This window comes from Pecten maximus, chromosome 10, assembly GCF_902652985.1.
Source record: "Pecten maximus chromosome 10, xPecMax1.1, whole genome shotgun sequence".
Classification (NCBI taxonomy): domain Eukaryota; kingdom Metazoa; phylum Mollusca; class Bivalvia; order Pectinida; family Pectinidae; genus Pecten; species Pecten maximus.
In genome coordinates, this window is record NC_047024.1 from 39,032,916 (window position 1) to 39,049,146 (window position 16,231).

Sequence of the window (16,231 nt, forward strand, 5' to 3'; positions counted from 1 at the left end):
GTGAGTCTGTACACACTAATGTCCCTGTGTGTGAGAGTCTGTACATACTAATGTCCCTGTGTGTGAGAGTCTGTACACACTAATGTCCCCGTGTGTGAGAGCCTGTACATACTAATGTCCCTGTGTGTGAGAGCCTGTACACACTAATGTCCCTGTGTGTGAGAGTCTGTACACACTAATGTCCCTGTGTGTGAGAGTCTGTACATACTAATGTCCCTGTGTGTGAGAGCCTGTACACACTAATGTCCCTGTCTGAGAGTCTGTACACACTAATGTCCCTGTGTGTGAGAGTCTGTACACACTAATGTCCCTGTGTGTGAGAGTCTGTACACACTAATGTCCCTATGTCTGAGAGTCTGTACACACTAATGTCCCTGTGTCTGAGAGCCTGTACACACTAATGTCCCTGTGTCTGAGAGTCTGTACACACTAATGTCCCTGTGTCTGAGAGCCTGTACACACTAATGTCCCTGTCTGAGAGTCTGTACACACTAATGTCCCTGTGTCTGAGAGTCTGTACACACTAATGTCCCTGTGTGTGAGAGTCTGTACACACTAATGTCCCTGTGACTGAGGTCTGTACACACTAATGTCCCCGTGTCTGAGAGCCTGTCACACTAATGTCCCTGTGTGTGAGAGTCTGTACATACTAATGTCCCTGTGTCTGAGAGCCTGTACACACTAATGTCCCTGTGTGTGAGAGTCTGTACACACTAATGTCCCTGTGTGTGAGAGTCTGTACACACTAATGTCCCTGTGTGTGAGAGTCTGTACACACTAATGTCCCTGTGTGTGAGAGTCTGTACACACTAATGTCCCTGTGTGTGAGAGTCTGTACACACTAATGTCCCTGTGTGTGAGAGTCTGTACACACTAATGTCCCTGTGTGAGAGTCTGTACATACTAATGTCCCTGTGTCTGAGAGTCTGTACACACTAATGTCCCTGTGACTGAGGTCTGTACATACTAATGTCCCTGTGTGTGAGAGTCTGTACACACTAATGTCCCCGTGTGTGAGAGTCTGTACACACTAATGTCCCTGTGTCTGAGAGCCTGTACACACTAATGTCCCTCTGCTTTAAAGAGTGCCTCACAAATAAAACTGATAATGCTTAGGATTGACACAATGGGATGGAATCCATTTTATTATCTTCTTCCTGTGCTAAAACCTTTCATTTATTGACAAAACCACCTACTGTAGGAAATGGATTGTGTGTGCCAAATGGTACACATCTTATCTCAACATTATAGGACTGAATTGTGTGTGTTTTTATAAAGTGATGGGTGCAGTTAAATACACTTCACTCACTACAGTTACGGAATCCTTCGATGTGCATGGTTTATCAAATGAGTGTCAAACGTATCTCTTTGGAAAGTGATGTCATTTCTATCATAAAATGCTCTTAATGTTTGTAGCACTCTCCAGACTCCGATAGTGAAAACAAGTAAACAAGATGTGTGTTTAACAAGGCGTAACCATGACATCCGCATCCACTGATAATAGCTAGCCTCTTTCTCAAAGCCTGAATAATCACTTGTCATTTTAAGGGAGATAACTCTATCATGTCATCACATGTAATTTCTGAGGTAGCATTAATCCTTAAAATAAAAAAATTCTAAAATGAAATAACTGGTCAGATTTATAAAAGCTACACACATCATGTTATAATTCATAAATAAAGCAGAGAGAACTTAAACGAAAATCACGTTTAATGTGTTGTTTATAGAACACTTTAACACAAAATGACATTTGTAATAGCAAACATTTCTAAGGGAGATGATCAGGTGAAATTTGTAAGGTGGTATGTCTCTTTAAATAAAAAAGATTGATAATTTGGTTGCCTTTGTTATACAAATGTTTTTTCTTGTGTGATAGGAGACAAATGTTGATAATTTGGTTGCCTTTGTTATACAGATGTTTTTTCTTGTGTGAAAGGAGACAAATGTTGATAATTTGGTTGCCTTTGTTATACCGATGTTTTTTCCTGTGTGAAAGGAGACAAATGTTGATAATTTGGTTGCCTTTGTTATACCGATGTTTTTTCCTGTGTGAAAGGAGGCAAATGTTGATAATTTGGTTGCCTTTGTTATACAGATGTTTTTTCCTGTGTGAAAGGAGACAAATGTTGATAATTTGGTTGCCTTTGTTATACCGATGTTTTTTCCTGTGTGAAAGGAGACAAATGTTGATAATTTGGTTGCCTTTGTTATACCGATGTTTTTTCCTGTGTGAAAGGAGACAAATGTTGATAATTTGGTTGCCTTTGTTATACCGATGTTTTTTCCTGTGTGAAAGGAGACAAATGTTATACCAGGGTGTGTCTATATAGTAGTGGATGTAAACACTATCAACTTAACCTTTAGCTTTCTCGCCACTACCTTAAAGAACACATTACTTTTTCCAGGCACAAAGTTTGAATACCACAATGGAGACAATGACATATGTTTGAGAAAATCTCGAAATAAGTCGCAGCAGCTCAAGGTCATACAGCTGATGGAGGATTTGAAGTTTTCCCTGGAGCACTGTGACGAACGCGGAAAGGTGGTGAAACTAATCCCTACAGATATCATGTCCTATGTTCGCAAGTGGATTGTCAACAGTGTGGATGACATTCCAAAGGTATGTCTCTATGGCTCTCTGCTTGTAGCTGTTTTTCAGACTTGTCTATTGACGCCTTGTAAAGCAATTTGATTGGTTGTTTGGTTGAACTTGTCATGACCTCTTGTTCATTTACATCAAGAATTGATGTTTAATGTGGTAATACAGCTTCATTTCACCACCCATTGTTTTTATTGCTTTCAAAAGAAAAAAGAAAAAAAAATGAAATTTGAAAATTACATTCATGTACGCCTGAATAACATAAACCTTGGCAAACAGGTAAGGGACCAATTTCTTTGATTTATTTGGTAGTTAGCCTATTGAGTCTTCTAATTAGACTTCTTGAAGACATTGTGATTGGACAAAGAAATTTTGCTGAAAAATCTTTTAAAAAACCTATAAAAGGACAGGACAAGTCAACTAGAGTGTACTGTAATTACCAAAGGATCAGCTCCTCCTGACCTGTCATAACTCTGGGTCAATAAAATAACAATAGTGTCTCCCCCACACTATTTGGTTGAAAAGAAGATCATCAGCCTGTATTAATACATAAAAACCACTTAAAATCAATAATTGTGTTGTATGAATTAAAACAAATGTTTTCCACACGGACTGATGAATATTGAGGGATTTAGATCACCGGAAGGTATACGAGAAACATGTTAGAGAGCTGTGATGATATTGATGTTGAATACATACAGTGAAAATGTCATTGCATGCATTGAAAAGATTAACAGAAATTAATTCATTAGGTTGGTATCGAAGATGTGTAAGCTTTGAGGAATTAAATGATCACCCTAAAACAGCTCCCACCCACACCCGAATTGTTCAGTATTCATGACAGATTACTGCTTCCTACGGCTAACAACTCATTAGCGACAACCTGTCACTCAGAGATAAATTTACCTCTATGTTTACTAATTTCACTTTTTGACTTGTTTAAAGGATTGTCCTCTTTCCAGTTTTGACAGTAATTAGTAAAAGAGCCTTGATAAATGGTGTTATTTCACTAGATAATGAAACTGTAAAGACGGATGTGTACAATATCAAAACTTAAAAAATCACATTATTTTCTAAAATTCTATTAGATTTTAAAAAGTAAACACAATTTGTGATAGGGTTATTTAGAAATGTAATAATTTGACAGACTGATATGACAGTGTTACTGTTAAAGTACAAATTTTAGTTGTACTCTTATTTTTGTGTTTTTCACAGAGGAAGCATTTTATGATTGTGCTATTACACCCACTACATACTAAATGCATTATTCTGTAAGCGTACATATTTTCAGTGTCACACTGGAAGCATTCCGCTTAATTACGCTAATTGTAGTTTAGCTACATTGGTTTCTTTGGCAATCATTTTTGGTGTGTTAATTCATAATTCTGCTTATCTCGAGTCTGTTTTCATTTGGTTTTCACTAAAATTTTAGTGTATCAAATCATGAACGAAATCAGCACTGTGATAATTTGACAGGGAGACAGAGCGGGTATATGTTTCATCAGGTCTGTTTGACAGATAGAATCAGCTGTCGATGTACTGCACCTACATAACACAGGACTCCAACAATGTTGATATATATTTAAGAGGCGTCTTGTATAACAACTGCCTCTGGTACTACTGTGGACGACCAACAGTCTTTAAGATATCGGAGAAGAGACTGCAGTTATAATACTTTGATGAGAATCTGATTTTTGGAAAAGATTCTATTTTTGGCTTGTTTAAATACAAATCACTGTCAATGTAAAACAATAGTACAACGATGATAATACTAGAATAATACTACAATAATATAACAATGATATGTACAACAACACTTGTTTGTATTTATATTCATGGTATCATAGCAACCGTTAAAATAGCAAACGTTAATGCACAAATAAGGTTTCTATGAAAACAGGAGCAGAGAAGGAAAACTGAAATCAAAGTGGTGTATGCTGTATGTCATAATTATGTGTTATCAATCTCAGTTCTAATGATTTAAGTTACAGAAATGTTCCCACTACAGCTTATTGCCCTATCTGTAAAGATGGTACCCTAGTAAATTATGTAAATCTGAATTTCATCACATTCAAATGCAAATTATTTTTTTCTAATTATAATATATGTAAATTTCAAGAATATGACATTCATGAGCTGTTTTGCAAAGCAACATGACCTTTAAATTCCTATGAAATCAATTTAAGAGTTTCCGATTCTGAGCTTGCACAGCACTTAAATCAATGGAGGGATGATACCTGTGAACACAGATGTTGCGGCTGCTGCACTCTGTGTGAGAAAGCTCTGATACTACCGACTCTGACACTCTGATGCGCATTACCATAGAATTACCTTATCATTACTTTGTAATCTATCATTTCAAACGGATTGGATTATTGGCCCAGTTACAGTTTGAGTAGATAGAACCAGTCATTACAGTGAGGCTCATTTATTTTGGGTGACAACGGGAACACACACAATAGATCCATTTAAATTGGAATTATGTATAAAGGCATTTCTCAGAATGATCTGCACTACATGTCTTTTAAAACAGTCGTGCCTTTACTACTGGTATTCTATCAAATTAAACAAGTTTGCATTTTAAACATGAACGATTTGTGCAAAATATTTTTATATTTATTTGTCTTATTTTCCTTTCTTCCATTAACGCAAATGCTCAGGAAAATTTACTGAAATTTCCGTCAACATTTTTAGATCGAAACCTTAAAAATGCTGATGTCTTGTTTCCCTTTTCCATAATCAGAATTGTAGTGTTGCTAGGGAAACAGTTATTTAGTAATTGTTTGGTATCCAGATAATGAAATGCAGATTTTCACTGGAATACAATATGTATAAAGCACCCTTTGCTGGCTGGTGTTTATGATCGGAATGGTATCCAAACTATCTATATGATCATAATAGAGTTTACTAGTGTTATAAAACCAAGAATTCTCCTTTCATCCGATTCCAGAAAAGATGAATGTGTGTACAAATGTTGTAATGCGTCTTGTCTAGCCAGGCTGAGCTGAAGTTTGTTAGCAGTAGGGTCACTTGGTTTACTGGTCTTTGTGAGGTAAATTGTATACTTAATTTGTACAAGAAGAATTACTACTAGCATGTTGTTTCAATTTAGAATCCTTAACAGCTCTATAAGTCAATGGGTGTATCTTTCACAGTGTTGTATCTAATGTATCTACAATCATAACACCATCAACTTCACATTAATTCACAAATTTGTAAGAAAACAAGATTGATAAGGTAAAAGCTATGTAACAGTGTACCACCTCCAAATATAGTCTGACCTGCTAATTGATTGACATAATTGACCTAATTAATCCCCCACCAGGAACCAGTCTATCTGTCCTTCCATCCTTCTGTCCTTCCTCACTTTATCTTGTCCAGGCTACATGAGGCGGTGTGTCATGAGCAAACGGTACAACATGCTGACCTATATTTTGACCTTTGACCTTAATCATGTAGGGCTGTCCTATATTTCTTGTCACTGGAACTTCATACTTGGGTCATTGGTTCACCTAGGTAAAACAGTAAAGTAGGTCACTCTGATCTGGATTGTCAGGAACGTAGGGGTATCTAGATTGTTTGGGTGGGGTAGGGGTATCTAGATTGTCTAGGTGGGGTAGGGGTATCTAGATTGTTTGGGTGGGGTGGGGGTATCTAGATTGTCTAGGTGGGGTAGGGGTATCTAGATTGTCTAGGTGGGGTATGGGTATCTAGATTGTCTAGGTGGGGTAGGGGTATCTAGATTGGTTGGGTGGGGTAGGGGTATCTAGATTGTCTGGGTGGGGTAGGGGTATCTAGATTGGTTGGGTGGGATAGGGGTATCTAGATTGTTTGGGTGGGGCAGGGTATCTGGAGTGTTTAGGTGGGGTGGGTTGTCTAGAGTATTTGGGTAGGGTGGAGTGTCTAGAGTGTTTTAGTAGACCGAAGTGTCTTAGAGTGTTTTGGTGGGGTGGGGGTGTCTAGATTGTTTTGGTGGGGTGGGTTGTCTAGAGTGTTTTGGTGGGGTGGGTTGTCTAGAGTGTTTTGGTGGGGTGGGTTGTCTAGAGTGTTTTGGTGGGGTGGGTTGTCTAGAGTGTTTTGGTGGGGTGGGGGTGTCTAGATTGTTTTGGTGGGGTGGGTTGTCTAGAGTGTTTTGGTGGGGTGGGTTGTCTAGAGTGTTTTGGTGGGGTGGGGGTGTCTAGATTGTTTTGGTGGGGTGGGGGTGTCTAGATTGTTTTAGTGGGGTGGGTTGTCTAGAGTATTTTGGTGGGGTGGGGGTGTCTAGAGTGTTTTGGTAGACCGAAGTGTCTTAGAGTGTTTTGGTGGGGTGGGGGTGTCTAGATTGTTTTGGTGGGGTGGGGGTGTCTAGAGTGTTTTGGTGGGGTGGGGGTGTCTAGAGTGTTTTGGTAGACCGAAGTGTCTTAGAGTGTTTTGGTGGGGTGGGGGTGTCTAGATTGTTTTGGTGGGGTGGGTTGTCTAGAGTGTTTTGGTGGGGTGGGGGTGTCTAGATTGTTTTGGTGGGGTGGGCTGTCTAGATTGTTTTGGTGGGGTGGGTTGTCTAGAGTATTTTGGTGGCGTGGGGGTGTCTAGAGTGTTTTGGTGGGGTGGGTTGTCTAGAGTGTTTTGGTGGGGTGGGGGTGTCTAGATTGTTTTGGTGGGGTGGGGGTGTCTAGATTGTTTTAGTGGGGTGGGTTGTCTAGAGTATTTTGGTGGGGTGGGGGTGTCTAGAGTGTTTTGGTAGACCAAAGTGTCTTAGAGTGTTTTGGTGGGGTGGGGGTGTCTAGATTGTTTTGGTGGGGTGGGCTGTCTAGATTGTTTTGGTGGGGTGGGTTGTCTAGAGTATTTTGGGGGGGGGGGGGGTGTCTAGATTGTCTAGGTGGGGTGGGTTGTCTAGAGTGTTTTGGTGGGGTGGGGGTGTCTAGAGTGTTTTGGTGGGGTGGGTTGTCTAGAGTGTTTTGGTGGGGTGGGGGTGTCTAGATTGTTTTAGTGGGGTGGGGGTATTTAGATTGTTAGGGTGGGGTGGGGGTGTCTGGATTGTCTAGGTGGGGTAGGTTGTCTAGAGTGTTTAGGTGGGGTGGGGGTGTCTAGAGTGTTTTGGTGGGGAGGGGGTGTCTGGATTGTTTTGGTGGGGTGGGTTGTCTAGAGTGTTTTGGTGGGGTGGGTTGTCTAGAGTATTTTGGTGGGGTGGGTTGTCTAGAGTGTTTTGGTGGGGTGGGGGTGTCCGGATTGTTTTGGTGGGGTGGGTTGTCTAGATTGTTTTAGTGGGGAAGGGGTATCTAGATTGTTAGGGTTGGGTGGGATGTCTGGCATATTCCGGTAGGGTGGGGTTTCTAGAGTATTTGGGTAGGGTGGGGTGCCCAAAGTGTTTGGGGACACCATTACATCCAAAACTTATCAAAAGGACAGTTTGTTTATCATCTGTCTGAGAGGTTCTGTTGGTGTGGTGATCTGTATAATAGTGACTCTAATTAATGATGTAAGTATTAGTCATGGTGATATCTTAACCACTCTTCACAGATTAGTCAGCTTCAGGGCCTTTTTTTCAAAATCATGTTTGTTGTTAAGCTTTTAAATGAAATCTTCTTTTTGCAATAAAATCAAAAAAGAAAATGTGTGTGTGTCTGAAGTTATACATTTGAGTACACGAATACACACTGAGAAATGCCAGGTGGAAGGCTGGAGGTGATGAGTTGTTAAGAGATGTCAAAAAAGTTTTGTTAGTTTATTCTGGTAGCTGTTATCATCCTTGAAACAATTCTAAGATAATCTGATTCCAATTTTTTGGAAAAAATAGTTCAATGTTTGTTGCCTGCATATGATACAGTTTTATTGTTAAAAATAAACGAGATTAGCTATTGAAATGTTGTCTGTATACTTGATCAAAAATGGTAGTATCTTACATTGATAAGCTATCATGCTTTCATCCACTAGGAGCATTAACAAACAGGTCTGTATTACTGTACCTAAGTGATGGGGTGATGGGAGTCTTACACCTTTGAAGGACAGGGATAAAACAGTTTTGGTTCACTGTAAACATGTGGTATCATTATTAGGTAATGAATGTGTCCATCATTTTTATACAGGACTTCTGAATCTGTTTACCACCTGATCTATAAACTGCTCAACTTAGAAATCATATCAAAGCCACAGAAGTTGAAGGTCATTGTCTTGTTCTGTTATGATGTTATAATTAACTTTTTGAAGAAAACCTTTTTTCATTCGGTAAAGAGATCATTTTTTTTACAGAAAATAGAATCTAGATCTAGATTAATCAAATTTTTTACACTTCACATTTTTATTATTTATTATTTTTTCCATTGTGGATTAGACATTCAAAAGTTGGGGATGGGCTTATTCCCGAAAATATGAGCCTTATGCAGAAAAAATAGTGAAAAATATGGGGGGGGGGGGGGGGGGATGGGCTTATCCCCAAGCATGTGGTAAAATATGGTAATGAAAGGATATGTTTTCCTTCCAAAACTGCTGATGTCATAGGGATCAAACCCGTGACCTCTGGCTAACATTAGTCTTACGCTCAACCGATAACGCTAAAGAGATTCATGTCCACTTTGGTAGTCATCTCCATGACACTTGAGAGATTTTGAAAGGTACAGTATCTCCATGATGCTTTAGAGATTTTGGTACAGTATCTCTATGACACTTTAGAGATTTTGGTAGGTATCTCCATGATGCTTTAGAGATTTTGGTAGGTATCTCCATGATGCTTTAGAGATTTTGGTAGGTATCTCCATGATGCTTTAGAGATTTTGGTAGGTATCTCCATGATGCTTTAGAGATTTTGGTAGGTATCTCCATGACACTTTAGAGATTTTGGTACAGTATCTCTATGACACTTTAGAGATTTTGGTTGGTATCTCCATGATGCTTTAGAGATTTTGGTAGGTATCTCCATGATGCTTAAGAGATTCTGGTAGGTATCTCCATGACACTTTAGAGATTTTGGCTGGAATCGCCATGACATTTTAGAGATTTTGGAGGATATCTCCATGGCATTTAAGAGATTTGGAAATGTATATCTGTGATGCTTTAGAGATTTTAGTAGGCATCTCCATGATACTTTAGAGATTTTGGTTGGTATCTCCATGACGCTTAATAGATTTTGGAATGTATCGCCATGACATTTTAGAGATTTTTGAAGGTATCTCCATGACACTTTAATGGAGTGTATCAGTGTGAGGCTTTAGCGATTTTGGAAGGTATCTCTGTGACGCCTTATAAATTTTGGAAGGTATCTCTGTGACGCCTTATAAATTTTGGAAGGTATCTCTATGATGCTTAATCAAAATCATAGCATTAACCTTGACCTCTGATTAAACTGACTTTTCCCTGAAGTAAGCCTATCATGTTACTGACCAGATCAGTGCTACAGGAAATGTGTTGGTCAAAAGGTCAGAAGATAGAAAACAAGAAAAGAGAGACCCTAGCTTGTATAGAACTCTCTATATAAGTGTGAATCAAAATATTTAAATAATCAGATTGAAATTGTTATTTATGATTGCATGTGTTCAGATAAAAAAAATAGTTCTGAAATATGTAGTTTAAACAAACACTTTAATACAAGTAATCAGAGGAGAACCTTAAATGATAATTGTCCATTACACCTGTTTGGTCTTAGCCATTCAAATGATAAAATGGTTACTCAGCAATGACATTTACTAGAACTATTTGGATACAGAACTCAAAGAGGAGGTCAATGACCTATTGATTTCTAGAGTAGACCTTTACAACAGAAAATAAACAATTCAGCAGGTTTTGGCTTCTTGGTTCTCTCATTATAGATTGTGTTGTAAAAGTTGTTGGTCACTCAACTGAAAGGCTATGACCTGTGGCCAAGGGCAATCAGTCCACAATGTTATACAGATATCATGGTGTGATGGCTCCTGGCCCACTCAGGACCTGCTGTGGACGTGCATGTTATGGCTTTGTGAACAGACACACAGGTCCTCACTCAGCAGGTTGTCAGTCTGTAGTTATTTCTGGAGAAAACAAAAAGATTAAATGGTGATAAAGCTTGTACACCTGACCATCACAGAGCCAACATTTACCCTATGTCAATTGTAAACCAAGGGACATAACTCTTATACATATGTAGGATTAAAGCTTTTATTTACATAGCTGAATAAAATAAACCAGTAACCTATCTTTATATAAAATGCTGAAGCTGATTGAAATCCATCTGAACTATAAATTAAGCTCTGAGGTAAAGATTTTAATGCAAACAGGTACTATGTTTCATTGTGCTGCAATAAAGCTAACATCAATATCATATTTCTCAAATGCTAATCAGCAAGAAATTATACTGTTATAATATCAACATTGATGTTGCTATAACAACTGTTATCACATGACATCCTAATTGTTATCACATGACATCCTAATTGTTATCACATGACATCCTAGTTGTTATCAAATGACATCCTAGTTGTTATCACATGACATCCTAGTTGTTATCAAATGACATCATTATTGTTATCACATGACTTCCTTATTGTTATCACATGACATCCTAATTGTTATCACATGATATCCTAATTGTTATCACATGACATCATTATTGTTAACACATGACATCCTAGTTGTTATCACATGACATCCTAGTTATTATCACATGACATCCTAATTGTTATCACATGACATCCTAATTGTTATCACATGACATCCTAATTGTTATCACATGACATCATTATTGTTAACACATGACATCCTAGTTGTTATCACATGACATCCTAGTTGTTATCACATGACATCCTAGTTGTTATAACATGACATCATTATTGTTATCACATGACATCCTAATTGTTATCACATGACATCCTAGTTGTTATCAGATAATTTCCTTCTTGTTTTACACTATTGTTTTTGCTATCAAATGATATCACACATTTTGTAGTCACAAAAAATTCGGATTCCATTGTAAAATTCTCCTGGAATAAAAACATGAAAGTCTGTCAAGAATGTAAGATATATCTGTTGATTCTGTATAGGGAGGTCGTATAGATATACGGTATATGTCATCTGTTATCTGTTGATTCTGTATAGAGAGGTCGTATAGATATACGGTATATGTCATCTGTTCTAGACGTGGTCAGTCCTGCTGAATTATTTGTCTTTCGATAAAAGATGATACAACTGGTGTAAGCTTGTTTGTGACCTTTATGGAATAAATAATAGATAAGTATGTTGTGTTATGGACAGATAAATTAAGAGACATCCTTCTTAGTTATCAAAACATGTAGTGAGCTCTTGTACTTTTGAATAAACATATACCAGGTACATGTATGTTAGTTAAAATATGGTTGTGTATTTCTGATTATGATTGAGAATTTTCAGCAGTAATAATCTGGATTTATAACCCAATACCAGGTCGGATCTCCCTGGGATATGACTTGTAGAATGGTGTGTTTCTTGGTGTTTTGTAGTGTGTGATTATAATTGAGAAGTCTGGCGGCAGGGACTTTACATAATGACAATTTACTGTTTGTTGTCTAACGACTATGTCTGTCACTTGTGTCTGGTGTCTCCGAGCTATCACTGTTAGTGCAGACAGTGCCCCTGTTCTCATATCCGATTAGTGGTAGCCATAGCATTCAGATAGACAAATTATGTTGTCATGGATACCAGATGGTCATAGATGGTCATAAATGTCAACATCATGTGGCATAATGTTAATGAATTGTTATATTTCAAGGTCAAACGATGGCTGTAGTTAGATATCAAGGTCACATGACTTGGATACTAGATTGTCATATATAGGTCAACACCATATAAAAAGGTTAAGGAAGTGTCATGTTTCAAGGTCAAACAAAGGTCATAGATAAATTTCAAAGTCTTATGACTTGTATACAAACAAGATGGTCATATAGGTCAACATTATATAGAAAAATTAAAGAATTGTCATGTTTCAAGGCCAAACAAAGGTCATAATTAAACGTCATGGATACTACATATGATCGTGTCTTGTACACTAGATAACACATTCTTCAGTATTACTTGGTACTTGAGTAACAATTTCCAGCATAATGTATAAGCTAATCATTATCATATTTATAGGCTGTTGGAGCAAACATCTAATGTAGGTGGTATATGACTTTGATAGATCGTGCTTGGCATGCATTTCTGCCTAAACAATCATTCATAGAAGCTAGTGGGGAAGTGTTAATCCCACGGGCTGACTGAAACATCTTTCTATGTACCTTCCAGCAATGTTACAGTACAATTAGGCTATGGAATTCTGTTGTTTCACTTGCCACTAGGCAGATTGCATGTATTTCTTTTCTTACACTAAAAAACACATGATAACACCGACATTAATCATTCATTAGTACGGTATTTGATTCCACTGTTGTAGCCTCTCTCTTGAGGCTCGAGGCTTGAACTCTTTAGGTCAGATACAGATTATTTTGAAATTGGTTAAGGAGACTTCGGATCAGATGATTATGTAGTCGCAGTAAGTATTTTTGTACATCCTTTTTCCATTAATTTCGGTAGATTTATTTTTAGAAGAAAAAAAAAGAAAGGCCCTGTCATGATAAAGTTTCAGGTTCATTCAGTAGCAGGAGACCAGTACATTGTACTTCGTCTTTTTCAGCAGATTTTTCCCATCCTGAATTTTCTAGAAAGGCTTGGCAGTGATAGATATGGGTTCACCATAGTTAACTTATTGTGTTGGCTTCTACTCTGTTGTGGGGAACATGATACGCCATTAGAAATATTGATACTGCTTTTCAATATATAATGGCATTTGTAGTAAATATAGGAAAAGTTAATGGATGATGACAGGGCAACCATTTTTAGAATTACGTTGTAAAAGAGTCAAAATTCTTTTCCCTTTTGTATTGATGCTAAAAATAAAACTTTTAATTAAAATAATGCATTACTTTAGTTGCTATAAGATTAGATTTACGTCAGAAATTCTAAAATGTTCAGGAAAATAATTTAAGGAACATAATCTAAAACACTCCATGCCAGTTGTATTAAGGTAACAGTTTCTATATCAGTAAAAGTTCTCTATTAGCTATAGGTTAAGTTGTAAATTTTTAAACCTTTCAATATTTTGAGGCAAAGCTTAAGACTGTCAGTACACTATGTATACATAGAATAGTGAAAACATTGTTGTTAGTCAGTTGATTTTTTGGTAAAGCTAAAGACTATATATCAATACATAATTAGTAAATTTACCTAGTACAGCTCTTTAAGATACTTATAGATTCTATTGAATAGCTGTTAAATGGATAAGTTAAGTCCTTTTCTCTACTGTTTTAAATCAGAACAGGTTTTACAAACATTTATCTTCAGAAAAAGTGTGATTTCTGACCTCCTGTGTAGTGGTGCCACTTTCTCAGCAGGGGAGATAACTAAGTTCAGAAAGTTTGGAAGCTACCCAAAGGCAGATAAATCTTTCTTCTGTTACAGTCCTCAGTCTCACTGGACAAACAGAAATAATGTAAAAGTTTTACCTCGAAACATGATACATATTTGACACATAGAACGTGTTTTGTTTTTTATTTATTTTTTTTATTTATTTATTTTTTTTTGGGGGGGGGGGGGGGGGGGGGAGGGGGCTGGGTGTCTGATTCTTTGCAGTAATGTAAGTTATGGTAAATAGAAGAGTAATAAACCTTTAAGAGTCTATTAGAGTGGAGATGATGATAGAAGCTGAGCAGTGCATCAAATAGGCATTAATGAAGGTTATTCACTGTTGGTCGAGGAAGTGCAGGAGAGAAGATGAGTGTTTTGTGTCCATGACTCTAGGCCTTGGTCATATATCAGCACTAACTCTGACAGTGCCAGAGTATATATAAATGGATACAGAGACTTGCCTAGGGGATTCATCTTTTTAAATCTACTCTAGTCATAAAAGCACATTTTTGTATAGGGGCTGGCATAAATTTCCAACCAAAATATCCTGTATATATCATCATAATTTGTAGGGGATTCGGTGCCAAACCCCTGTGATATGTAGATGTTATTTTCTATTCTTCACAGTCATATGAGGAGGAAAGAAACAGAACATGCCAGATTATTTTGTTAGTACCATCAAACTGTACAGTTTTGGAATAGAAGTTCTGACCTTTAATGCAGTGCAATCTAATGAGATAAACATCCTGTACACCAGCTCAGACATGTCTCTTCGATTTGCTGAACTTACTAGGTTTCATCCAGTCATCACTTCATTCAGATTGTGTTTCAAGATAAAATGTTGTGTGTTATGCCCGAACTTTTATTGAAGTGTTAATAAAAATCACAATGATATCGTGAAATAACATACATTTGTATCAAATACATGTATACCTCCATAAAGCTTACTGGTGATGCTGATCAAACAATCTCCATAAAGCTTACTGGTGATGCTGATCAAACAATCTCCATAAAGCTTACTGGTGATGCTGATCAAACAATCTCCATAAAGCTTACTGGTGATGCTGATCTTCCATAAAGCTTACTGGTGATGCTGATCTTCCATAAAGCTTACTGGTGATGCTGATCTTCCATAAAGCTTACTGGTGATGCTGATCAAACAATCTCCATAAAGCTTACTGGTGATGCTGATCAAACAATCTCCATAAAGCTTACTGGTGATGCTGTTCAAACAATCTCCGTAAAGCTTACTGGTGATGCTGATCAAACAATCTCCGTAAAACTTACTGGTGATGCTGATCAAACAATCTCCGTAAAACTTACTGGTGATGCTGATCAAATGATCTCCATAAAGCTTACTGGTGATGCTGATCAAATGATCTCCATAAAGCTTACTGGTGATGCTGATCAAGTAATCTCTGTAAACTTACTGGTGATGTTGATTAAATGATCTCCATAAAGCTTACTGGTGTTACTGATCAAGTAATCTCTGTAAACTTACTGGTAATGCAGATCAAACAATCTTCATAAAGCTAACTGGTGGTGCTATCAAATGATAATCAACAGTAATGCTACTCAATTAAATGAGGATCACCAGTGGTGCTGAGCAAATGAAAATACTAAATATTGGTAGTCAAACCCATTAATGATGCATATATAACAATGCTACTGATTAGATAGTGATTAAGTTCATCCACGATACTGATCAAAGGGTACAATTAACCACTGATACGGTTTTACTATTTGTGATCAAGTTTGAAGTATGGTGTTGACCAATACAGGTCAACAATTATATTGATGGCATAATCAACTGAAGCTGATCATCTACCTGGTCCAGTAGAAACATGGCCAATACCGAGTCATTACTGTGTGGTGGTGTGAGAGTGACCACTAATGGTTGAGGGGAACACAGAGTCATTACCGTGTGGTGGTGTGAGAGTGACCACTAATGGTTGAGGGGAACACAGAGTCATTACCGTGTGGTGGTGTGAGAGTGACCACTAATGGTTGAGGGGAACACAGAGTCATTACTGTGTGGTGGTGTGAGAGTGACCACTAATGGTTGAGGGGAACACAGAGTCATTACCGTGTGGTGGTGTGAGAGTGACCACTAATGGTTGAGGGGAACACAGAGTCATTACCGTGTGGTGGTGTGAGAGTGACCACTAATGGTTGAGGGGAACACAGAGTCATTACCGTGTGGTGGTGTGAGAGTGACCACTAATGGTTGAGGGGAACACAGAGTCATTACAGTGTGGTGGTGTGAGAGTGACC

At 37.8% G+C, this 16,231-nt stretch overlaps 1 protein-coding gene across 1 annotated transcript in view; it reads left to right on the top strand.

The window, feature by feature from the left end:
* LOC117336510 (liprin-beta-1-like) overlaps positions 1-16,231 on the top strand; it is a 169,060-nt gene that overhangs the window by 38,266 nt on the left and 114,563 nt on the right. The window contains exon 4 of the mRNA XM_033897117.1: positions 2,406-2,620. Within this exon, the coding sequence (XP_033753008.1) occupies positions 2,406-2,620 (215 nt within the window). The remainder of the gene's footprint in view (positions 1-2,405; positions 2,621-16,231) is intronic.